The 25182-nt window shown below is 50.9% G+C and overlaps 2 protein-coding genes across 3 annotated transcripts in view; both read left to right on the forward strand.

The window, feature by feature from the left end:
• Nucleotides 1-902: 902 nt before the first annotated feature.
• On the forward strand, nucleotides 903-2024 carry FUT4 (fucosyltransferase 4). The gene has a single exon (XM_058289014.2). The coding sequence runs from the start codon at nucleotides 903-905 to the stop codon at nucleotides 2022-2024; it is 1122 nt and encodes a 373-aa protein (XP_058144997.1).
• The window catches only part of PIWIL4 (piwi like RNA-mediated gene silencing 4), a 62952-nt gene continuing 39356 nt past the window's right edge, over nucleotides 1587-25182 (forward strand). The window contains exons 1-3 of one of the 2 annotated variants that reach the window (XM_071212306.1): nucleotides 1587-2665; nucleotides 24260-24338; nucleotides 24584-24715. Coding sequence is in view for 1 of the 2 variants with exons in the window: in XM_058289506.1 (XP_058145489.1) it covers nucleotides 22997-23080; nucleotides 24260-24338; nucleotides 24584-24715 (295 nt within the window). In the remaining variant the exon portion in view is untranslated. Of the gene's footprint in view, nucleotides 2666-22861; nucleotides 23081-24259; nucleotides 24339-24583; nucleotides 24716-25182 lie in introns of those variants that run through there. The other variant, XM_058289506.1, reaches the window with a different exon arrangement.

Genomic DNA, 25182 nt, shown 5'->3' on the forward strand with positions numbered 1-25182 from the left:
AAGTCCTAACAATAAATCCCAAGGGCAACTCCAGGTCATTTTCTGTGCACATCACGTCATACGAGTACCTGGGTGCGCGGCCCAGTCCCAGCAAGGGCTGGTTCTCCCCAGGGCCCTGCCATGCGCCCGCCCTGCGGGGACCCCACGCTGAGCCGCTGGGCTGGCAGCCCCTCCGTGGCCTCTCCGGAATTTCGCTGAAAAAGGACCAAAACGCAGAGGGAAGCCTGGAGAAAAACCTCCCCAGGTGGCGGGAGAGCGGAGGTCGGGGCGTTGCCCGGTGCCCGGGCCTCACGAGAGGGTGAGAGGTCCCTGGAGGTGGGCCCTTCTCCAGAGCTCCTGTACATCCCGGGGTCAGCGCGGGGCGCCGGGTGAAGAAATGCCAGGGCAGCTAAGGAGCGCGTTCCGGGGGCGCCCAAAGCCCTGCGTCCCTCTGCGCGGGCCGGAGGCCAAGGGCGCGCCCGTGTCTCCAGGACAGCGGGGCTTGGTCATCCAGGGGAGCTGAGTGTCCCAAAAGGCACGACTCCGAGCCTGGCCGCCACCAGGTGCCGCGGCCACTCGGGCCCGCCCGCCCTCGAGGCCCGCCGCAGGGGAGAGTCGGGCCCCGCGGAAGTGCCCGCCATCCCCGCCCCGGAGGGCCGGCCCCGCGCAGGAAGGCGAGGCTGCGGCCGCGGCGAGCGAGGCCCGGGCGGACCCGCGGGCAAGGCCGGGGGTGGGAGCGCGCGGAGGGGCCCCGGGGGCGGGATCCCGGGGCGCCGGGGCGCTGGGGCGCGGTGGAGGGGCGGGCCGGAGCGGCGCGGGCTCTCCTGGGGGCGCGCGGGGCGGGGACTGGGGCTCCCCAGCCCTCGGGCTCCGAGCCCGCCCCGGCCTGCGGGGCCTGCGGAGCGCGGCGGGCTGCGCGCGCCATGCGGCCGCGCTGGGGCCGGGCGGCGGGCGGGCGGCGCAGGCGATGGGGACGCTGGGGGCGGCCGCGGGCCATGTCGGCGCTGGCGGCCGCGGCGCTGCTGTGCGCGGCGCTGGCCGCCCTGGCCTGCTGGGGGCTGCCGCCGCTGGCCGGGCCCCCCGCGCCGCCGCGCCCCGTGCGCGTGCTGCTGTGGCGGGAGCCCTTCGGCGCGCGCGGCGGGGCCGCGGGGCCGCCCCCCGACTGCCGGCGGCGCTTCAACATCAGCGGCTGCCGCCTGCTCACCGACCGCGCGGCCTACGCCGACGCCCAGGCCGTGCTCTTCCACCACCGCGAGCTGGCGCGGGCGCCCCCCGACTGGCCGCCGCCCTGGGGCGCGCGCGCGGGCGCCCGGCCCCCGGGCCAGCGCTGGGTGTGGATGAACTTCGAGTCGCCGTCGCACTCGCCCGGGCTGCGGGGCCTGGCGCGCGGCCTCTTCAACTGGACGCTGTCCTACCGCGCCGACTCGGACGTCTTCGTGCCCTACGGCCACCTGTTCCCGCGCCGCCACCCCCGCGACCCGCCGCCGGGCCCCGCGCCGCCCCTGGCGCGGAAGCGCGGGCTGGTGGCCTGGGTGGTGAGCAACTGGGACGAGCGCCAGGCCCGCGTCCGCTACTTCCGCGAGCTGCGCCGGCACCTGCCCGTGGACGTGTTCGGCGGGGCCGCGCCGGGGCGCCCGCTGCGCGGCGGGCTCGTGCGCACCGTGGCGCGCTACAAGTTCTACCTGGCCTTCGAGAACTCGCAGCACCCCGACTACATCACCGAGAAGCTCTGGCGCAACGCGCTGCTGGCCGGCGCCGTGCCCGTGGTGCTGGGCCCCGAGCGCGCCAACTACGAGCGCTTCGTGCCGCGCGGCGCCTTCATCCACGTGGACGACTTCCCCAGCGCCGCCGCCCTGGCCGCGCACCTGCGCTTCCTGGACCGCCACCCGGCCGCCTACCGCCGCCACTTCCGCTGGCGCCGCAGCCACGCCGTGCACGTCACGAGCTTCTGGGACGAGCCGCTGTGCCGCGTCTGCCAGGCCGTGCAGGGCGCCGGGGCGCGGGCCCAGAGCGTCGGCGACCTGGCCGGCTGGTTTGAGCGGTGACGCGCCGCCTCCCGCGGGCGCTGCCTCGCCGTGCGTCCCCTGGTCTGCCGAGAAAGAGGACACTCAGTCCCTCCCCGCCTTTGGCTATTCGGGGAAAAGGTGATTTACCAGCGAAGGTCAGCCCTGGCCCCGGTGGGCCGCCCCCCGGGTCTCCGGTGCTGTGCACTCGGGCTCCTTCTGCCGTGGACGGTTCCAGTGTCGGGGGTGGGGAAGGGCCTTCCTCCCCGGAAGGTGTGCACAGGTGAAGCAATGCGGGCCACAGGAAGCGTGGCAGTGCCTCCGCGTCGCTCACTGCCCTCGCGTGTACCTGGGCTCCGCCAAGCCCTGGTTCTCCAAGGAGCCCTGTTGCCGGAGCGGAAGGACTGGTCACCAGCAGGCCATTCTCCTTGTGGGCTGCATCCCAGAAAGGCTCGGCTCCTGGCAAAGCTGGGGAGAGCCAGGGGAGCGCCCTTACACCTGCTGTTCGCAGGTGAATGGAGACAGAGGCTGGTGGTCCTTGGCGGAGGTGAGATGGAGGTGTAAGTGTACCTCTCTTGACCCCAGAACTGCATCCCGAGAAGCCGCCTCTAAGGCAGTCCCAAGTTCACAGCCCTAGGGGAGTCCAGGATTCCCACAGGCCTTAGGGAGAATCCCTGTACAATGTGAGTAATTAATTATTTCTTCTGCATCTTTATGTTTTTCTATAACCCAGATTTTTAAAAAAGCATATTAAAATGTGAAAATAAGGTAAAAACAACCTTCTTTTCCCCTCCCAAGAAACCAGCCTGTGTTTGCAAACAGAAGAGCAAGGAAGCCACAGTGTCATTTTCCGCAAAATTATTCCGTGTCTTTACTGGACGCAGTTCAAGCTGGAAGGCAGTCCTCCACGTGTGCTGGTGTGGCCTTGCCTGCTGACCGCTGAGAGTGCCGCATCAGGGGCTTTGCAAAAGGGAAAAAGGTTGCATGGTGTCGGTCCAGGGCACTTTTTGATTCTATCAGTTTTCAGTTAAATGTTCAGTTCCCAGGGAATGGAAGCAAATCAGTGCCCGTGATGAACTGTCTCCTGTTGAAGGGTGCGGCTGTGATTCTCCTGGTGCCAGCAGGGTCCCCTCTTAGCTGCATGGCCGTGCTCTGGTGTCCTGCGTTCCCAGTGCTCTTGCCAGGGTGCCTGGGCCCACCTTGGACTCTGCATTGCTTTGAAAAGTTGGTGGAGTGCAGTGTTCACCGGTGTTGCTGTGCCTGTGCTGTGCAGGGGATACCAGCGGCCAAGGCCAGAGCCGCTCAGGCTCTCACAGTCCGCAGTCCACTGCCGAAAGGTCGATGGAGACACTTCCCAGTGGAAACACTGGGCAAGACCCGTGGTTTAAAGCGGCATTCTTAGCTCTGCAGACCTTAAGTTGACCGGAAAGCGGTTGATGACACCCTGAAGTAATGTTCTTTTGTCCTCCATTTATTATACTAAGAACCTGCAGTGCCTAATAATTGTGGGTGGAGTCCCAGCTTAGTTTGTTTTTTACAGAGTTCTGCTGTGAACAATGGAGTTTTGCATCTGATTAGGACAGTTTGTTCCTAAAGGATCAATAGCGGAATTGGAAAACAAGTTTTATCTCTGCATTTTTTGTAGGCTCACTTGAAGAGCTCACGATTCTAGGTGCCTTAATTTTCTCTTTGCCCTAAAAGGAAAAAGGAAAACATGGATAATGTGTTCCCCACTGAAGTGTTTTAACGTGGGCAACACTTCAAAGTGGCAGGCATCCGCCAAGACCGCGGAAAGGGTCTGCTCTTAAACCAGTGCTCATGACCTTCGTGCTGTTGGGAATCCATTGGCTGCCGCTTAATCTGGTTTATTCGTAGATTCCAGCTGTGAGACCTTAGACATGTTAAATACCCTGAACGTCAGCCTCCTCGTCGTGTCCTGGGGGAGGAGAACCCTTCACAGCTCTTTCTGAGCATTTCAGGAAATAAAATGTGTGAAGATGACTAACACACATGGTCTACTCAACTATTGGTTATCTGCGCATTTGTTTCCTTTTTCTTCTTGCCTTGCAGTGATTTTTCAGGGTCTCAAGGTATGTTACCGAATAGATCTGAAATATGAAAGAGGTGCTTCATATCAGACTTGTGTATTTCAAAGGATTCTCTAAGGCTAAGCCATAGTATTTCAAGAATCACCATTGCCACTTAGATTGAACTTGAATTTGCAGACTTAGAAGAATCACCTATGCTTCCTTTGGGAAAAAAAATTGGTTTTGTTAATCTATATTGTTAAATAAGACTAATAGTCATGTATCTTATTTTACTAGTGATCTTAGGCCATTTAAAACTACCTACCTGGGAAGCAGACTTGGCCCAATGGATAGGGCGTCCACCTACCACATTGGGAGGTCCGCGGTTCAGACCCTGGGCCTCCTTGACCCGTGTGGAGCTGGCCCATGCGCAGTGCTGATGTGCGCAAGGAGTGCCCTGCCATGCAGGGGTGTCCCCCGTGTAGGGGAGCCCCACGTGCAAGTAATGCGCCCTGTAAGGAGAGCCGCCCAGCAAGAAAGATAGTGCAGCCTGCCCAAGAATGGCACCGCACACATGGAGAGCTGACACAACGAGATGATGCAACAAAAAGAAACACAGATTCCCGGTGCAGCTGATAAGGATAGAAGCAGTCATGGAAGAACACACAGTGGACACAGAGAGCAGACAACGGGGGGGGGGGGGGGGGGGAGAGAAGGGGAGAGAAATTAAAAAAATAAAAATCTTAAAAACTACCTACCTATGTATTGAATATTTACCATGAGGAAGGCATAATTGCATTTTTGTTCATGTACATATTTTTGGTATGGAATGAATAGAATATTTTTTAGGCTAATCTCTTCAAAGAGCAAGAGAAATGTGGCAGTTGCTTATTTTATGTTATTTTTCATATTCTAAAGTGAGTCGGTTTAAACTTCACATACCTTTAAAAATGCATATCAATGCATCTTATGCATTTCTAAATTATTTCCTATTATTGCCATCCTCTCTTTTTTTAAGAGATAGGCATTTCTTTCAAATTCATTAGAAAATTTAATATGGCCTCTGATTACATGTGTGGACTGGGAATGATATCCGCATCAGTATTCACAGGTTCTTGGCAGTTCCCAAGCCCTCCCTGGCAGTCTTTTGGGGGAGCCAGGATGGCATCCTGGAAGAGCCTGCAGTTCTGTCAACCAGTGCTGGTTTCCGTGCTGTGCCCCAAGTGGGCAGGTGACTTAACTCTTTGGTTTCCTGCTGCCTCTTTGGTTTCCTACTTTGCGATGCTCAAATGCCCTACACGATTGAGGATGATGGTGTATGCTGGGGCCTTTGTGCAGGTAAAGCAGGTGCTCTGGACCAGGGGTAGAGTGAATTTGTCAGGCTTTGCCCCAGGTGCACAGACAGTTGCCGCTACAGCTCTGCCGGGGCGGTGCCGCAGTCTCGCAGACAATATGTAAACCAACAGGGTGGCAGGATGTGGCCCGTGGAGAACCAGGGACTTGAGGAACTACCTAGTGGGATTCCTTAGAAGTCCTTTAAAAATTGGAATTGAAGAATGCTGGAGGCAGGTACTCCTGGGTTCGTGGTGATTCCTGTCTGATCTCGGGAAAATCATTGAAGCTTTCTGGGTCTTGTTCTTGCCATCTCTAGTGAAGGTAATCACATGAATTACCGAGGTGCGGGGAGGATTAGAAAAGACACTTGAAGTGCCCAGCCCAGTTCCCGGCACACAGGAAGCTCTTGGGAAGTGTTACTGGGATTCTCATCAGTCCTTTCCAGAGGGAAGGGGGTGGGGAGCACTGGGGCTGCCCGAGGCGGCAGCAGCCGGACCCGCAGACCCTGCCCTTCCCAGCTCTGTCGCTGGCCCTGCAGAGGGCGGGGCTTGGGCAAAACCTGCCGAGGTTTAAAGCGCTGCGCCATGTGCCTTCCTTCTAGACAGGAAATGACTTAACGCACAGGAGAGTACCGCAGATGGAGAATCCGTGATTAAGACACAGGCACTTCTAAAATTGTCCCTTGTCTTTGGACATCAGGGAGAGGAGCCAAGTTTTTTGTAAATAGTATGGGGAATAATTGCATTAAATAAGTTGTAAGTTGTTCTTGGATGTGTCTCAGGGACTTCTTTCATGCTACAGACTTGTAACAAAGCAAGCATTTATGTACGTATGTTCAGATTATTTTGACAAAATGATTAAAGTAATGAGATGCACTCACATGTTCAAGCATGACACATCACGTGTTTCTCTGCCAGGGGACAGTTTCTGTAGGTTCATTAGTGCTAGATTGGTAATGAAACGTGAAGGCTCTTCGGAGTCACACCAGGTCCACTTACTCACCTGTCCTGCTCGCTCTTGCGTGACTTCTCCAGTCCAACCTGGTGACTCCTCGCCAAGGGCACAGTGGCACACGCCTTCCTCCCAGTGCAGTGTACTAAGTGCTTTCTCGGGCTCCTGATCTCGAGGCCGTTTTCAAAGGCGTGGAGTAAAGGTGGGAGCATGATGGTGGCAGAGAGCGGGGGTGAGCTTGCCTCTTCAGCTGCCGGTGCTCAAATCATTGGAAGGGTGAACAGGAGCCTTGAAATAGTTTCTGCGTTGTCCTACCTGTTCTCCAACACACAGACTGACATGCTCACTTCACAGACTTTGAACAATGAGGATGGCTAACGGGAAGGAGCAGGCGTGACAGGAGAAAAGAACTCTGTAATGAATGAGGACAGAGAAAGTGCATTATGAAGTGAAGCAGATGGTGAATGCAGGTGGAGAGCGAAGAGGAAAAAGGAAGCTGAGGTGAATGGGCCAGAAGGGTTTGAGGAGAAATTGAGACAATCAGATAAAAGAAACGGAAGAAGAGACATGGGGATAGAAGTAGAGGAAAGATAAGGCTTAAGTGACAACAAAAGGAGGATAAAGGAAGCAATGAACGCCCAGGGACTGAGGGAATAATTTAAATCCACATTCAGAGCCACTTTTCTGAAAGGAAACTTTTGTTCCAGCTTGAAATTCAGCATCTGTTGGCAAACAGGAATGAAATCAAGAAGTATGGACTTAGTCTGAAATAAACTAATATTGCAGCAGAAATTTAAAATTGTTTTCTTGATTCGTTACAACAGTTTCTTGACCTCTTATGAATGCTTCTTTTTCATCTGGGAAAAATTCCATCATTGAAGATTTTTTTTCGTTTCCAGTTGGCATACTTCACCTGAACCTAATATCTATTTTTAGGAAAATCTATTTTTTATATGTGGCCATAATAACCATCAACTATTTTAAAGAAAATATAGAGTAAAACATGTAAGGGGCTCAGTACACTTAGTACATGTCACTTAGTTTCCTTCCTTAATAAATTTTTAAGTATTGGAATTAAGTATTTAAGATATACCTTTGAGATCTTTGAATTAGTATTTTGTTTTGTTTTTAAATTCCTGGGTCTCACCTGAGTGCACTAAAGTAATGCCCTAGTAGACCATGAGTGCTCAGTATCTTAAGGTGAATTTTTTTTTTAAAAGGGAGGGTTGACTATTCAAAAGTATTTAATAAACATTTCTTAAATATGTGCCAAGCACTGTGCTAGGACTTGGGATATACATAAAAGAAGGCAAGGACATTGTACTCAAAAAGCTTATGTTCTAGTGGGAGAAAAGGACACATTAATGCATAATCCCAACACATAGTAAGTGTTGTCATCATAAAGATATGTCAGAGGAAGCTGTATTAGATCATGTCCAGAATTAAAAAAGGAAAACACAAGTTAATGAGAGCCTCAGGGGAGGCAGATGATTACATTTCTAGAATGAATTTCCTTTGTCACAAACTAAGTCTTCTTAATGTTCTTCCTGAAAAATAAGTGATATGACCTCTGCCAACACTTGTCTAATTTTCCCCCACTAATACAGTTAAAGTAAACATCATTGTTAAATAGCATCAATTTAAAAATGCCTAATCTCTGTGGGGATTTTGCTCCCCTTGGCAACTGGGGAGATCTTCCCTTACCCTGTAATTTTCTTGCTCACATAATGTTAAGTAAACATTTCAGAAATCTGTTCCACTAACTAAAACTTCCTCTGAAATCCTGTTAAGCATAATCATCTTGGTGATCCAGTAAACACACCGTTAGGTAAGAATGGGTCTGCCTTACAGCTGATCAAGCCTCCTTTGAGAGGTACAAATTTGTAGCTTTTATGCAAAGATCCTTTACCAGAAGTTGTATTTCATTAAGACTAAGTTTTGCAATAACTGATGTATGCTACTACATACCAGTTTATATAAATTTCGCTAACCTTTTAGCTGCTTACTAGGGGCAATTTCTTAGCTGCTCTGAACTTGGGTGTTCTCTTTGGTAAAATATGGGGGCATCGATCTTTAACTGGCTTACAGGAGGCGTGCTGTGACCTCTGTGTCAGACACAGGCAGGAAAAAGCCAGGACGGAAGGGCTGGGGCAAGGTGGGTTGCCAGCAGCTCTTGTGGCATCTAAAGAGCCTAGAGGCTCGGCGCGAGGGCCAGGGTCAGTTAGCAGCAGGTGTGGTCGTGGCATTGTGCTACCAGAGCTCGGGTGGACAAGGCTGGGGGCTGGGTGGGGAACATCGAGGTGGCACCACGATTTCAGGCGGTCCACGTGGTTTGGGGCAGGGCTGTGGCCACAGGCTAGAAGTGTAGGAAACAGCCCAGGCTCTAGGAGGGTGAGGTTGGCAAGAGCTAGAGGAGACCCAGGGTCTGCCCTGAGAGGGCGGGAAGGGGAGGCTGGCAAACGCACCTGCTCTTTTCATTGGGTCCCTCTGGGGCCAAAGGCTCCTCGTCACCTCGCTAGCTTGTGGGTCTCTGCATTTTCAGGGGCGAGGAGGTAGGAGATGCTGGTGACACAAAGAACCGGTGCTGGCTCTAGCCTAGGGGCAAGGCTGCTGACATCAGGTCTCAACTGACTGCAGCCAAGGCCCTGGATTTTCTGGACCCTCAATTAACAATAATTTGTAACAGATGCATGTTCATTCATATTCCCCAGTTTTGGCTTAAAACTGGTCTGTAGCTGTGGAGGGCAGTCTCCCTAGGCGTGGACTGGTGATTGCAGGTTTAGGCGTCTGTGGTGCCCGCCCCAGTCCAATGTGCACAGAGCCCTGTTGGCTGTGCGCGAACGAGGCGGCAGGTGTGGGGTGGGGCAGGAATGGGCGGGGGAGCCGCTGACCTGCTCGCTGGGAGCTTGTGATTATTTCCCTGTGTTCAGAGAAAGCTTAGGGATCGAAAAAGAGGATCTATATTCAGGAAACACTCTTGAATTTAATCTGAGGAGTTGGAGCAAGAGTAGAAAACAAAACCGAAACACCCTGCAAAGGACGTTGGTAGCCACCTCCAGCATTTGGATCTCAGTGCTCTTAACGACAAGTGGATTCATGGGTTCCTCTTTACGTGTCTTCTCTAAAGCTGGTACACCGAGTGCATCTTACCCTCTTAAGTATCAACTGTTTTCTGCCTAGAATTATGTTCACATCTAAGGCATCTTTGTTTAAGAATTAAGGTTCTATTCTTAAAGCGTTTATATTACTTAAACCACAAGCAAACAGAAATAACTAGAGGTATGATAAAGTCTGGGCACTAGTCAATCCAGTGATCAAAACTCAAAATTATTACACTGATTTTCAATATTATTTTAATAATTATAGCCTGATGATTGCTTTTTTTTTCATACCACATTATGTGTATAATTATATTACTTGTATATTGTACCAACTTATTAAACCTAATAAATATTGGAAGGAACCATTGCATATGCCGAAAGCATATATTAAAAGTACTTTGTTTGGAGGTTTCTCCTACATGAGCAGCTGATCCGTTATTTTTCTTTTATTCCTCTAAGCCCTGCCCTGTCCCCAGCCAGTTATTCAGGTAAAGCACGTCCTCCCTTCTCCTTCTCTGGAGTCCCTTCACTTCTCCCTTCCCCTCAACATGGAGTGGGCACTTATTTGGATTTATTCTTGAGTTAAATCTGGGTCTAAAGAACCATGGCCAAGTTGGAACAATATGCACTCACTTTGTCTAGTCTAATTGGGCATATTGTCTTGATACTGTGTCAGCAAAGGGACCCATATTTCCAGAATGTGCTGTATGTAGGGGATACACAGCCAGTCAGTGCCAATCTGTGCGAGTCCCCCACCCAGAGGCATGACCTTCTCTGTTATGATCTGACTTAATCTGTATAAATCTCACACTGGAAAACAGGCAGTGGTAGTAGGATAAGTAGAAATTCAAAATAATTAGTCAATCAGATTTGTTAATGTCCAAGGAACACAGCAACACAAATTTGCAGTTCCTGGAGTGCTTTTCACACTTATTTTACAGCCGTTATTTCTCTTTCCATCATCCAAGAGTTGGTCCAGCCCTTTGGTAGTCGATCCATTTTACACAAGGCGGTTCTGCGCTCGGCTTGGGCTCAGAGGTGACAACGCGGTCCCTGCCTTCAAGGACATCGGTCTAGAAGCAAACAGTTTTCAAAGGCTTGATTAGAGGAATGCAGGGAGTGCAGTGGAACAGGGACGAGGGATGGCGAGGGTGAGGAAACCAGGGAAGGCGCCCTGATCCCAGAGGTGTGAGGGCCTTTTACACGGGGAGGGTTCCCAGGAGCTTCAGGGCAGAGCAGGAGAGGCGCGTTTGGAAGGTGCTGCAGCCCAGAGGGTGAGAGCGCGGCAGGTCAGAGGAGCGCAGGTGCTGCTGAACCGGAGGTGCAGGGTGTGCTGGGGGCGGCGTGGGCGTGGGAGAGGTGAGGTGGGATCCCGAGGAGGGCAGGAGGGCCTTCCAAACTCGACGGAGATCTTCGGGTTGTTTCCTGAGGGAGTGGAAACCGTTGAAAGACACAGTTCAGTTTGCCCGGAGTAAACACCAAAGAGGAAGCAGGGCCCTCGCCAAGGCTTCCTCTCTTTGTGGTTATGGGTGGAAAGCAGGCCGAGGCCTCCGGCTCGCTGGTCGCATTTGAGGCCTGAGGCCCAGGAGATCCTGCTAGCTGAGCTGTGCTTGCGTGCTCTGGTCGGCCCCGCAGTGTCCCGCAGCCACCTGGAGACGAGTGTGGTCAGGCGCCCCATTCCCAGATCTCCTGACTCTCCCGTCAGCCCGGCTCCTGGCATGATCTGGCCTCCACTCCCCCGGGTGGCTTTTCCCACGGTGTCGTGTAAACCGCCGCAGCGCGCAGTCTCCCAGGATAGCTTCTTTCACGTAACACAATGCACTTGAGACTCATCCGTGTTGTGTGTAAGGAGCTCCTTTTGGGGTTGCAGAACTGTATTCTATTAATTCTTTATATATTATGGTATTCAAATTCTTTACCAGATATGTGCTTTGTAAATAATTTCTCCAGTACGTGGCTTGTCTTTTCATTCTCTTGACAGTGACTTTTGCAGAGCAAACATTTTAAATTTTGATAAAGTCCAATTTATCAGTATTTTACTTTATGGATCATGCTTTGGAGTTATGTTTAAAAATTCATCTCCAAACTCAGGGTCACACAGATTTTCTCTTATGCTTTCTTTTTGATGCTTTATTTTCATTCCCCTTTCTTTCTCCTTGCCTTTTTAAAAAATTGTGGTAATATGTGTGTTACATTTCCCATTTAAACCACCTTCAAGCATACAATTCAGTGTCATTAATTACATTCACAATGCAGTGCTACCATCCCCATCATTCATTACCAAAACTTTTCTGTCACCCGAAACAGAAATTCTGTTCCCATTAAGCACCAGCTCACCACTCCCCTTCCTGCCTGCCCCTGGTAAACTGTGCTTTACTTTCTGTCCTAATGAATTTGCATATTCTAGTTATTTTATATAAATAAAATCAGACTATCTGTCCTTTTGCATCTAGCTTATTCCACTTAACATGAGATTTTCAAGGTTTATCTATGTTGTAGCATATATTAGAACATTTCTTTTTTGTTTTTGTTTTTCTTTTCCTTTTAATTTTTTTCATCATTTCTTTTTATGGCTGCATAATATTCCATTGTATGTATAGACCACGCTTTGTTTATCCATTCATTGATTGATGGACACTTGTGTGCGTCCACCCTTTGACTATTGTGAATAAGGCTGCTTTGCACATTGGTGTACAAATATCTTTCTTTGTGCTCACACATTGTCGTAATATCCTTGATCTCTTTAAGCATATTTTCCTTCATCTCCTTGAATTGATTTAGGTGATTTGTTTAACATCTTCGATTAGCTCTGAATTTCCTCTGAAATTTTCATTTGTTCTCTGGACTGAGCCATCTCTTCCTGTTTCTTAGGATGGCTTGTAATTTTTTGGTGCTGCCTAGACATCTGATTATCTTGATTAGTTAACACTGAGGGTCTGTTTCTCTTGTCTAGGGTTTTATTGTTGATTGGCTTTGTGTTAAGATTCTTTTTGACACTTGGTCTAATTTACTTTAGACTTTTAAATTGCCTGCGTTTAACTGTTCAGACTTTTTCAGCTCTTCTTCATCTCACTCTCACCCTGGATATGTGGTGCAATTTTTAAGATAGCACTTTTTGCGCAATTATGCACCTCCAGGAGAGAGCTTCCTTTCCTCTGTTCTTTCTCCAGATATCTTTTTTTTTATTGTCTTTTTTTTTTTTAAAAATGGATCACACAAAATGTTACATTAAAAAAATATAAGAGGGAAGCAGATTTGGCTCAATGGATAGAGCATCTGCCTACCACATGGGGGTCCAAGTGGTGAAGCTGGCCCATGTGCAGTGCTGATGCGCAGTGCCCTGCCATACAGGGGTGTCCCCTGAGTAGGGGAGCCCCATGCACAAGGAGTGCACCCTGTAAGAAGAGCCGCCCTGCACGAAATAAGTGCAGCCTGCCCAGGAGTGGGGCCGTACACACAGAGAGCTGATGCAGCAAGATGACGCAACAAAAAAGAGACACAGATTCCCGGTGCCGCTGACAAGAATGAAGGCAGACACAGAAGAACACACAGCAAATGGACACAGAGAACTCGGGGAGGGGGGGGAGGGAGGGAAGGAGAAAGAAAAAAATAAAAAAATAAAAAAATATATATATATATAAAAGAGGTTCCCTAATACCCCACTCCCCACCCCCCACCCCCACTCCTCCCACACCAACAACCTCTTTCATCATTGTGGCACATTCATTGCATTTGGTGAATACATTTTGGAGCACTGCTGCACCACATGGATTATAACTTACATTGTAGCTTTATACGCTCTCCTAGTCCATTCAGTGGTTATGGCAGGATATATAATGTCCTGCATCTTTCCCTGCAGTATCATTCAGGACAACTCCAAGTCCAGAAAATGCACCCATATCACACCTCTTTTTCCCTCTCCCTGCCGTCATCAACTCCCGTGGCCACTGTCTCCACATCAATGACATAATTTCTTCAATTGCTAGAGTCACAATAATTCTATAGTAGAATACCAGTAAGTCCACTGTAATCCATGTTTTATTCCTCCATCCTGAGGACGCTGGGATGGTGATGTCCACTCCATCTCTAAATCAAGAGGGGGCTTAGATCCCACATGGCTGATGGATGGGATTCTCCTGCTGGAGTTGTAGGCACTCCCGGTTTCCTGGTGTGGGGTTGACCATCTTCACCTTCCTGTTAGCTGACCTGGTAAGTCCAACGAACTGGAGAGTAGGAGTTGCAACTCTGCTGAGGCTCAGGGCCCGGCTGGTGCATGGACATCTCCAGATATCTTGATCTGTTTTTGTGCAGGCTTCTCTCCCCAGCTTCTATGATCTGTTTAAATTCTCTCCCTCCGTGCCCCCTTTTCCTTACACTTTTCAGGTCTGGGGCTTGTCCTGTCTTACAGCAGCTCACTTCAACCCTCTCTACCGCCCCCCCCCCTTTTTTTTTTCTGTAAGGCTTTTCTGCACCTGGTGACTTCCCCATTAGGGTGGGTTGCTTCAGAAAGGCCTATTTTGCCTTCAGGTGTCCAGCTTGACTGAAACTGGTCTGGGTTAGGGCACGACAGTTCTTACAGCCTTTCTACGGTAATGCCCCCCCCCTCCCTTTTTTCACTTAGGCCAGTAAAAAGAATTTATTGGGAAAATGGGGGAAAAGAACAGAGGTTGCTGAGAAATGGGAAATATGCCGAGATTCGGTGCAGGCTCGTCCAGGCAGAGCGCGCGAGCTCAGGTGCTGTGATTGCCATTTAAGCTACTAATGATTCCTCCCCTTGCTCGTGCGAAGGGGAGGGGCGCAGCTGGTATTGGTTTCCCCAATGGTGGGGCCAACAGGGAGGCCTATTTGGAATATTCAGGGCTTCCCCTCGGCCCTGGAAAGAGTCCCAACCGAGACCTCAAGGTCGAGGTCAGGGTCTCGGCAGGGTCTCATGGCCATGCCGCCTGCTGGCCACGCCATCTATCGGGCCACGCCGTCTGCCAGCTGTGCCAGCTACCCAACATGTCGTCTGCCGCACCAGCTGCCTTCTCCCATTCACTACTCTAACCTGCCTCAACTTCCCCTTTAGAGAGTTCACGCCCTTATCCCTAAGGGGCACTGAGGGGCGGTGGTCCCTAAGGGGTGGTGGTCCCTCCTCTGTAGGTGCCTCCCGCTGTTCGGGAGTCGTCCCTGCCTGACAGCGTGGACCCCGCCGGCTGTTCTACTGAGGTAGAGGGAAGAGAGGCCAGTGCCCTGGTTGGAATTGGACTAAATCCCTGCAGAACTAGTAAGGCGCTGATTCTGTACGAAATAAACTTATTTAGAATTTTGAAGATATATGTCCTACTAAAAGGATAAAGAAGGGATTGGTAGGTGGGCCCCAAAAGGGGGCCAGCCATGACACACTGGACCACGAGAGGGAGGAAGGCCGGGGGCCTTCAGAGGCGGCACCCTCCCGAAGCGGATGGAAACTCTCCTTTTTATTACCCCCGGGGGCCTTCTGTACACAGCTTTCCTCAGGGGCCCGTGTCCCACCTGGGTCTCTGCGGCCTCAGGTCCCTGGGCCTGGCTGTGCGTGGAGTTCAGACTCAGTGCCGTGCGTCTCCAGCTCAGCCCACAGTGGGGGGAGCCACGGCCGTGCTGCCATCTGTGAGGAGCCGTGGCCATGCTGCCTGTGGGGAGCCACGGCTGTGCCACCTTCCATGAGGAGCCGTGGCTGTGCTGCCTTCTGTGAGGAAACACGGCCATGCCGCCTTCTGCGAGGGGCCGTGGCCGTGCCGCCTTCTGCGAGGGGCCGTGGCCGTGCCGCCTTCTGCGAGGGGCCGTGGCCGTGCCGCCTTCTGCGAGGGGCCGTGGCCGTGCCGCCTTCTGCGAGGGGCCGTGGCCGTGCCGCCTTCTGTGGCCTTGCAGCCTTCTGTGCTTCTCGCAGTCTTGGGGACAAGTGGGGAGGGGGGGATGGGAACTGACTGGCTTCTGGGAAGAGCCCTCCTCCCTGAGCTTTCTCTGTTTCTTCAATTCAGCATTTGTGAAGTCCTCCTCCAGACTCTAAGCAAATGGGATTTGCCCTTTTATTGGCTAAATCTCTGGGGAGGCTGGTTCAGGGGATGTCTTAAATCTCCATGTCCATGATGTCCCTGGCACATTGGTATTCTGCGGCGGCTTGCTCGGTCGGTAGAGATGGGGTCTGGCTGCGGACGAGGGGTCGGTCCAGCCTTGGACGAGGGGTTGGTCCCGCTTGGGACGAGGGGTCAGTCCAGCAGCAGACGAGGGGTCGGTCTCACAGGGGTTGCGCGGTTCGGCTGACGGGGTCGCCCGGCAAAGCTGGCGACGAGGGGGTCGCCCGGAGAAGCAGGCGACGAACTGGGGACAAGGGAGGCCAGGCCCTTGTCGGGGGCTCTCAGGACTGGAGGGCGCACGGCAGAAGAACTACCGCGGAGACAAGGTAAACACGCAAGTCCCCTTTATTGAGGGAGAGGCAACAGTTTTATAGGGGCTGGGGAAGGCTGATTGGTCGAAGCCACGCCCTGTTCTGATTGGTTGCCGGCGAAAGGTCAGTGGGCGGTACTGGACGGGGGAGGGGTGGTGGTTAGGGATTGGCTGTCGCTGTTGCTGGGGGAAGGGGCAGGGTTTAGGGATTGGTGGCTGCTGTTGCTGGGGTGGAGGGCAGACTGGATTTTTCCGCCCACGCCTGGCTGTTGCTGCTGTCGGGGGAGGGGAAAAGGGCAGACTGGAATTTTCCGCCCTGCGCCTGCGCAGGGAGAAAGAAGAAGAAGGGTGCCGCCCCACAAGGCATCGGGTGGCGCCATTTGGGAGGAGGGGCGGCCGCGGAAGCATGGCTGCCGAGAAGGGGAGACCCGAGGGCACTCTGCGCCCATGCCGAGCTCCCTTCAGGGGTGGCGGTGAGCCCGACCAACCACCCTATTATGGGGGCAGCGGTTTGGAATTAGGCCTACTGCGGCCGCTCCCCTCGCCAGGCCAGCAAACCACACTTCAGCCCGAGGGGTGACCGCAGTATTCGAATATCGTTTGACTTGATAAGACTAATGCAGCCGAAGCAAACTCCTTTTTTCCAGTTTCCTTCCAGTCTTCTTTATTATTTTCAGAAACATAAGCTGCTGGAGCCTGTTATGGTAATTGGCGAACTGCTGGCAATTGAGTGTCAAAAGTTAACAATCTTGAAATCTTGAGTGTAACTGCATGATGTAGGGTGTGTTTACAAAATGAACAAAAGTATAGAAGACATAGTAAGGCAGATTTTCGGGGCTGTCTGATGATGGCAATGGGCACTCGCTATTTGTAGAGTATCCATCTCTAAGAGTACTTTAATTTATGATTTATGAAAGCAGCTGCTCAGGTGCCAGGTTAAAGAAACATGACAACTACATGCACAGAATCATTATTATCTAATTGTGTTCGAGACCAGAAAAATAAGAGCTTTGAAGGGTATTTTTGAAATAATCGGTAAAATTTAACTATAGGGGGTTGTAGTGAGTTAAATGGTGACTTCCAAAAAAGATACATCCATCTCCAAAGCCCTGGAATCTGTGACTATTGCCTTATTTGGGTAAAGGGCCTCTGCATATGTAGTTAATTTGAGACTCTTGAGTTGAGATCATCGTGGTTTTTCCAGATGGGCCCTAAATCTAGTAATAAGAATCCTTTTAAGAGGCAGAAGAAAAGGCACAGAAGGGGAGAAGGCCATGTGGAGAAGCCGGCCGAGGCTGGTGCATCAGGAAACTCCTACGAGAGTTTAGACAGTCTTTTTTTTCTTTTTTTTTTTTTTAACCGATGTTAAATTTCCATAGCTACGTAAGAGAGGAAAATGTTAAGAAATGCAGTCTTAAGTGTTTTGGGGGTCAAGGGACATGATGTCTACAAATTCTCTGCAAATGATTCGGGATAAAAATACATACATATAAAGAGAAAACATAATAAAGTGAATATGGCAATATGTTAGCAGGTGATTCTCCATGAAATCATAGAAATTTCTTCGTGCTCTTTTTTGCAACTTTTCTGTAAATGTGAGAGGTTTCAAAATAAAAAGTTTTTCTTTTTTTTTAAAGAAGCTGTTCAGATTAATCCCGTAGGTATTACTGAAATAAACTCCGAGTATGCCACCACTGGTGCAGTAAGTCCACAGTTCTCGTCATGCACGACTCTGCCGGGAATTAATTTTGGTGCCTGTGGCACCAAATGAAACAAATGAGCCAAAGTGAACATGTCAGTGCTTGAAGGTTTTCATGATCTACAAGGCTTTCCAAATAAAAATCATTGAACAAACGAAGGTACAGCCAGAGGGCTGAATGACTGAAAAACTGATTTTACAGCTGACTTGCAGAGTGAATTTGGGTAAATCTTTGAATTGCAGTTTTCCTGAGAAAATTCAGATCCAATGCTGGGGGCGCAGGAGGTGTGAGAGCATTAAAGTGGTTGAAAGCTCCACTGAACGTGGGTCCTAGCCCCTGCCCCCCCAACCCCCGCGCCCCCCGCCCGCAGGGACGTGATCACAAGGGACAGGAGGAGCGGAGTCGGGAAGGGTGCGTGTCCTCCAGGACACGCTGTCCAGCTGTCCCCACCATGGCTCTGCCCGAGTCTGCCCAGTACCCAAGACGCCAGGGTGCGTGTGGCAGGGCGCGGGAGGGGAGCGGTGCCCGCGTCTCCCCCGGGGCAGGCTGAGGCCTGCTCCTGAGTCGGAGGGCCGTGGGTTCCTGCAGGCGTCCTGTGGCGGCTCGGGAGCCTGGGGACACTAGGGAGAAAGCGGGTGCAGGCGCGGCGAGGCGGGGGTGCGCGGTGTGCGGCTGCGCGCCCAGCAGTGGCCGGGGTTAAAAGGCGCACGGAGAGAAAGGTGAAGGGGCAACGGACAAGAGGGGTGTGTCTGGCATTACCAGGAGCCAAACACGCTGAAGTGACGTGGCACGCTAACAGCCGTGGAGTACGGTAAAAATTACATGTAATTTATTTTTGTAAAATTTGTCCATCACACATTCTTATGACAGTAAGTATAATTACCCAAATTTCATTATATGCCAAACTGCACTAAGCATCGTTACTATTATTTCATTATTTGAGAGCAGCTGTGAGGGGTAGCCCTCCAGGGCTCCCACCCGAGGCGACCGCGCGCTCCCAGGGACGCTGGCAATGCCTGGAAACCTTCGGTGCCCCTGGTACTTGGTGCGTAGCAGCCACGGACGCTGCTCGGCGTCCCACAGCCCACGGGACAGCGTCCTGTGATCGAGTTCCCACCCCGAAGGGTGAGCAGGGCCCGGGCTGAGAAACCTGGCACAGCTGTACCCATTTTAAAGTTGAAGACACTGAGGCTACAGGAGATTTGGTCAGTTTTCTTGGGTCACAAAGTTAGTGAATGACTGAGGTGAGATGTCTGGTCTGATTCTAAAGCCCATTTATACCTGTAACCGTGCCATGCTGCCTCGCTCTGGCAATGGAAATGGAAATGCATTTAATAATCACACGTGGAGGGCACGAGGTGACTGTTTTGTATGCTACTTATCATAGTTACCATAACAGAGAGTTTTAAAAAATGCAGACAATGATTGAAATAGTATTTGTGCTCTGTAAGGAGGAGCTGGTATTTGGGAAATCGAAAGGACATGCCTGTTGAAGTTACCTGCTCGTGTACTCAGCCTTCCTCGCCACCACAGCGCTAGCACACCAGTGGAGGAATGCTTGGAAAACAGGATAGAGGTTATTTTATATTCAGAAACAAAGCATGGATTTTCAAAAGTAAATTCCTTGAATTCCTTGTCCAAATTCTATTTTCCACCTGCCCTTCCTTTTAACACGATAGCTCATGACCACCCACACATTTTCATTCACTCCCAAAGAGATGCATTTTATTCCTTAGCGTGGCCTCAGTGACCCCAGCGCAAGAACGGCCATCTCTGCCCAAGGCCATCACCGCCTCTTGCACTTGCCAGCCCTCAGGGTTAACGGTTTCCCAAGAAAGCATGAGGTTTTCTGTGGGGCAGGATAGAAGGCAGGGCAGGGCATATCACACAGAACTTGGGGCAGATTGTGGCTTGGTGGAGACGAACAGTCTGCAGGGAGGACATGGGTGGCCGTGGTGTGGGACTGGCAGGTAGACCCACCTGAGTTGGAATCCCAAGTCTGTCATGCCAAAAGACCTTGGGTAAGTCACGTTGGTTTCCTAAGCTTTTAATGTCCTTGTCTGTGAAACAAGGACCATAATATCTTCCACAAAGTATAGTATACTGTAGGCATTCAATAAATATTAGCTATTATATTTATTTTATGTTAGGGTATTAAGTGCAGAAAGTTGAATTAATCATATTCTTCAAATCATTGTATATGATTCTCACAGAATCCCCTATTGTATCATATTGTATTTGTATTACATTGTATTATATTGTATTGTTATATTGTATTATATTAATTGTATTGTGTTATAATGTATTGCATTACATCGTATTGTATTGCATTGTGTTGTACTGCATTGTGTTGTACTGCATTGTGTTGCATTGCATTGTGTTGCATTGCATTGTGTTGCATTGCATTGCATTTTTGCTTTCACCTACACTCTCTACACTACACTCTCCCCACTCCCACTCCTATGCTCCTTCTTCATGTATGTACTCACTCCTTGATGTGGGTTGTTTATCCTCCAATATATATGTTTACCTGGTAAAAAAAAAAACTGCTCACATTTATCTACATGGCTCTGTAATGTTTTAAAACCTAACATAGGTGATGTTTTGCCACTGTATAGATCTCAATCTTTACCAACGTGTTTACGATCTACTCATGTTGCTGAGTATGTCTCTAGGCCACTGCTCCTGGCTATACGTTATGCATCTATCACATTTTACCGACCTGCTGCCCTTCTGATGGACACGAGGCTACCGCCACAAGCAACACTCTGATGAGCAGCCTCTGCGTGTTCATAACATCCACACACGCTTCTCAACAGATTCAGAGGAGTGTTTACTAAAGTTCTACACATATTCAGCTTAAAATAGTATTTGAAAACTAGGAATAGAGAGGATTATCTATACAATAACAAAGACTATAAGCCAAATATTCATACAGCTAATATTATACAAAATGGAGACATTTCAGAGGTGGTCTCCAAGGACACCAGTTATCAGCAACCTTCAGTATCATACAGGAAAACTTGACAAACCTGATAAAACAGGAAAAAGAAATGAGAAGATAAGATGCAAAGGGATAAGACAATTGTCAGTTTTTGTAGATGATATAATCATCTATAAACAAACTTAATGAAATCAAAAGACAACCCATTAGAACCAAGGAGTTTAGAAAGGTTGATAAACAATATCAGCTAAGAAAAATCAATATTATGTGTCTACACTAATTATAACAACTTAGAAAATACAATGAAAACAAGATATAGTTCACAAAGACAGAAACTATAAAATTTCCAGACATTAACTTAAAAATTCACAAGACTTTTACGAAAAAATAACTAAAACTCTTAAAGGACTTAAAAAGAAAAACTTAATTAAATGGAGAAATCCAACATTGTAAAATGTTACTTCTTTCCAAATTAATTTATATATTCAATACACTATCAATTACTGTTTAATGACATTTTTAAAGAAACTTGATGAACCTATTTTAAAGGTTATACGGAATAATAAAGTTCATAAATAAATAAGTTTATATGGAATAATAAAGTTCATAAATAAATTAATTGAGAGAAAAGATCAAAGAGGGAGGGCTTACCCCACGAGATTTTATGACTACTACACAGAAATCAAAAATAGTAAAGTACTGGTTCAGAACAGACACAGATAAGTAGACTAGAAATGGGAGGCACAGAATCAGATCTAGGTATGTAGGGAATCTGTCATATGCTGGAGGTGGCTTCATAAACCATTAAAGAAATTATAGACTATTTAATAGATGATAGGGAAAGAGCTCAAGATGTGGAGATGCTGGATCTTTACCTCACTCCATGTATATGAATCCATCTATCTCTTCATGTTATATATATACATATATAAATCTATCTGTAAATCTCCTTGAGGATATATTTAATGTTAACAGTAAGCTCACAATGCTAAGAAAGAAAATGACATATAATATCCTTGTAAACATAGGACAGGGAAAATTTTCTTTTAAAAAGATCCCCAAATCACAAACCATAACCTAAAAACTGAAGGATTTGAATACAGCAAAATTAAGGATTGTGGTTAGTAAAAGCCTTCATAGTCAAAATTAACAGAGATTGGGAGAAGATATTTGCAATGTTAAAAAAAAAAAAGATAAAACCTCAAGGCACAAAGAAAGAAATGGGAAAAATATTTAAAACGGGCAATGGACGTAAACAGGCCATTCACAGGGTAAAAACTCCAAAGCTACCCCGCGGATGCCGAGCGCTTACCTCCAGTGGTTTGCAGAAAATCCGACTGAAAGAAAAACCTTACACACAAACGGCAGGCGACAGCTATGAGCGGTGGAAGGAAACGGCCACGCGCACCCGGCGCTGGTCTGCAGAGCCCCCGGTGGGCCCGGCGCGCCGACCCGGCCTCTTGACTCCTGGGGCTGCGGCGCGAACGGCCGGGTCCTGGGGCGCTTGACACGGCGACATCCACTTACCCCGAGTGGAGACAGGCGGCGCCTCTGCGGGCCCCGAGCTCTCGGCTTTTGGGGCCCCGCAGCTCCTGGGGTTCCTGCGCCCCCGCCCGAGCCTTGGCCCCTGGGACCGAGTCTCAGCTCCCTCCTCCCGCTCTTAGGGGGACTCCAGCCTGGGGTTAGAGCCCCTAAACTCGGGATGAACCTAAGATCCTTGACCCCATCTCCAAACGAGGCGGCGACGCGGGCCCCGGGAGTGGACTAGGATAACCGCTCTTAGGGGCGCCGCCCACCCAGACATCCACCCACCCACTTCTCGGGTGCATGTCCTGGGCGAACTCAATCATACGTACATAAAGTGCTACATAAAATATACGCAGAACTACTGCAAAGTCATCCTAGAACACCGGAGATGCTGGGCGCCTGCGTCTCAAGGCCGGCCCCCCTGTCAGTTCCCGACCCTGCAAGTAAATCATCCTCCGGGGCGCGCGGAGGCGGGTCTCGAGGGACCCCTGCGGCCTCCCTCCACTCAAGGCCTCTGCGGTTTCCATTTAAGAAAGTTCCAGCAGGATGAAGGTTTGGGCGGGCGGGGGTCGCCTGTGGGGCCACTAGCCCGGGCCCCATTCTTTCGGGGCTGCCCCCACGTGTCACGCGCAATGAGACCAAACCCGCTCCTGGAAGCACGAGAATTCTCCCGGACGGCGACACTTAGGAACGAGCAGGTCACCCCGCCGCCGGCCGCAGGCTCAGGACCGCTCCGAGGTGGCCGTGCGCGGGGCTGCGCTGCGCGGGGGGCGGCAGAGCCCGCGCCCGGAGAGGCCCCGCGCCCCCGAGCCGGGGAAGCCCCGCCGCGGAGGCGGGGGCGGCGTGGAAGCTTCTGGCAGGGCGCGCCCCCGCGCTAATCCCCGCCCCGGCCCGCGCCGCGCTTTCTGCTGTGGACTCGCGGGCTGCGCTTCGCCCACGCCGCGGGGGTCTCCGCCCGTGCGCCCGGAGCCCGAGCCCCAGCGCTGCAGCCTTCGAGGACCAGACGCCGGAGGCACGACCCGGCATGAGCGGGCGGGCGCGCGCCAGGACACGAGGCGCCCGCCCCCCCAGCGCCTGGGCCGCGGGGCGCAGCGCGGACTCGCCGTCGGTGCGTAGCGACTGGCCCTGCCCTGCCCTGCCCTGCCCGGCCTTGCCCCGCGCTGCCCGGCCCTGCCCTGCCCGGCCCTGCCCTGCCCGGCCCGGCCCGGCCCGGCCCCGCGCTGCCCGGCCCCGCCCGACCCTGTGCTGGCCTGTCCAGTGCTGCCCTGCGCTGCCCGCCCCCCCCCCCCCATGCCCGGCAACGCCCCGCAATGCCCAGCGGATGGTGCCGCCTCTGCGCGGGGCCCCTCGGCCGGGAGGGTTAGCGCCCGCGCCCGCAGCCTTGCTCGGGGGCCAGGTTTTCCTTCCAGGCACCTTATCACAGGTGGTTACACAGATGAAACCTGGGCAGAGGACTGGAAAACAGCGACAGTTTTGCATCATCTGCCACCTCCTGAGTTTTAATTTCTGATTTGGTTTTACGTTGCCTTGTTCAAACAGAAGGACTTTCAGAAGTACCACGGAGTGGCACGTATTTAGTGCGATTTTGTGCTGCTCATTGACCTGTACGAATGAGTAACTGCGAACTGATGTGGTTTAGGGTCTTAGTGGGCTCTTTGCTGGATTTAGGCAACTAGATCGGCTTGCCCTGCAAACAAGCGGCGCCTGTGCGGGCTGCGCACACCTGCCGTCGGGGAAAGCCCTGGCGTTGTGCCCTGGCTCCGGGAAAGCGCTCTCTCACCTTCGTTCACTTTTTGGCAGACTGAGATACAATAGCTTCTTGAGCAAAGAGAAGTTACTGTGAAAAGAGAAATGAGAATGGGTCCCTCTGCCTGTTTTGTGAGCTAATTTTGGCATTTATTAAGGCGTGTCACCAGCTGAGGGCGGCCAGGTGGTCTGGGCTACAAGTGTGTCCGCTTCGCAGGCCCCAGGCCGAGAGCCCGTGCCCCTCGGTAGCTGGCTGCATCACGTTCCTCCTGACTCTCAGCACCTCCGGGAACCGGCTGTATCCAGCTCGTGGTCAAGTCCAAGTCTGATGAAGGGGCGTCCTGGCAGGTTGTCCCCTCTCTTACTGGAACGGGCAGTCTCTTCTCACCCCACGAGGCTCTTGCCTGCACTTCCCTAGCTGTGGTGCTCTAATAACTTTGGACACGATGTTGTCCTTATCTTCTGATAACCTTTTGATTTATGACTTGACTTCTTAAGTACGAACAAAACAAAACATTTTCGTTGTTGTTGCCCATTTTAGCCAACACCTGCTGACCTTAGCGACAACGAGGCGTCCCCTGGCAGTGGCCACGCGGGAACAAGCGGCATCTCACAGAAAGGTAAGTGCCAGGCCAGGTGGAGCAAGGGCTGCTGAGTCCAGCAGCAGTACCCCTTGAGCGCCCGCTTCTCTTTTGTCCAGGGACCCCCTTTTGTCCTGTTTCTTTTGAGACTCCCTAATTTGCAGTCTGCTGCTGAAATTTCCTGACTGATGGAATCCATGGTTTTTTAGATCTTTCTGGGGAATGTTGAAAAAATACTTCAAAATGCTTTACGACATATTAATGCGAAATACGATGTATTTTAGGTACAGATGACGTAACTTCTGGTGATGTTGGACATACCTCCAGGGAAGGAGTTGGAAAAATCAGGCGAGGCCTCCTCGATTTGGATGTCTGTACTAGAGAGAAACTGGCCCATGTGAGAGAGTGTAAAACAGGTACCCAGTCTTCACGGTGCTTGCCCTTTTAAATGTCATGAAATCTTGCTTAAGGGTTTTTAATTTTTAGATCTAAAGTCAGCAAGTTCATGTATTCACTCAACAGGTGTTTATTGAACATTTGCTGTATTCAAGGCATGGTCTAGGCATTTTATCTTCTTCAGCCTTAATTTTCTTTTGTTAATAGAAATAATAACCTTTTCTCCCAAATCACATCTCGCCCATGGAAAGGAATTTCTCCTTACATCTAGGGTGGCGATTCAAAAGGATGCTTCATCTCTTTCCCAGCCCTTTTCCCATTCAGGGCACGATCATGGCATACATCACAAATTGTTTCCCTGGGGGCCAGCTCACCCCCGAAATTGCACGCAGAGCAGGGTATGTGCGTTTTATGGGTAGTAGGTGTGTTGTTTTCATTGGCTTCTCAAAAGGCTGGGACTCCCTCCCAAAAGTTACGGCTCAGTGAT

This window comes from Dasypus novemcinctus, chromosome 27, assembly GCF_030445035.2.
Source record: "Dasypus novemcinctus isolate mDasNov1 chromosome 27, mDasNov1.1.hap2, whole genome shotgun sequence".
Taxonomy (NCBI): domain Eukaryota; kingdom Metazoa; phylum Chordata; class Mammalia; order Cingulata; family Dasypodidae; genus Dasypus; species Dasypus novemcinctus.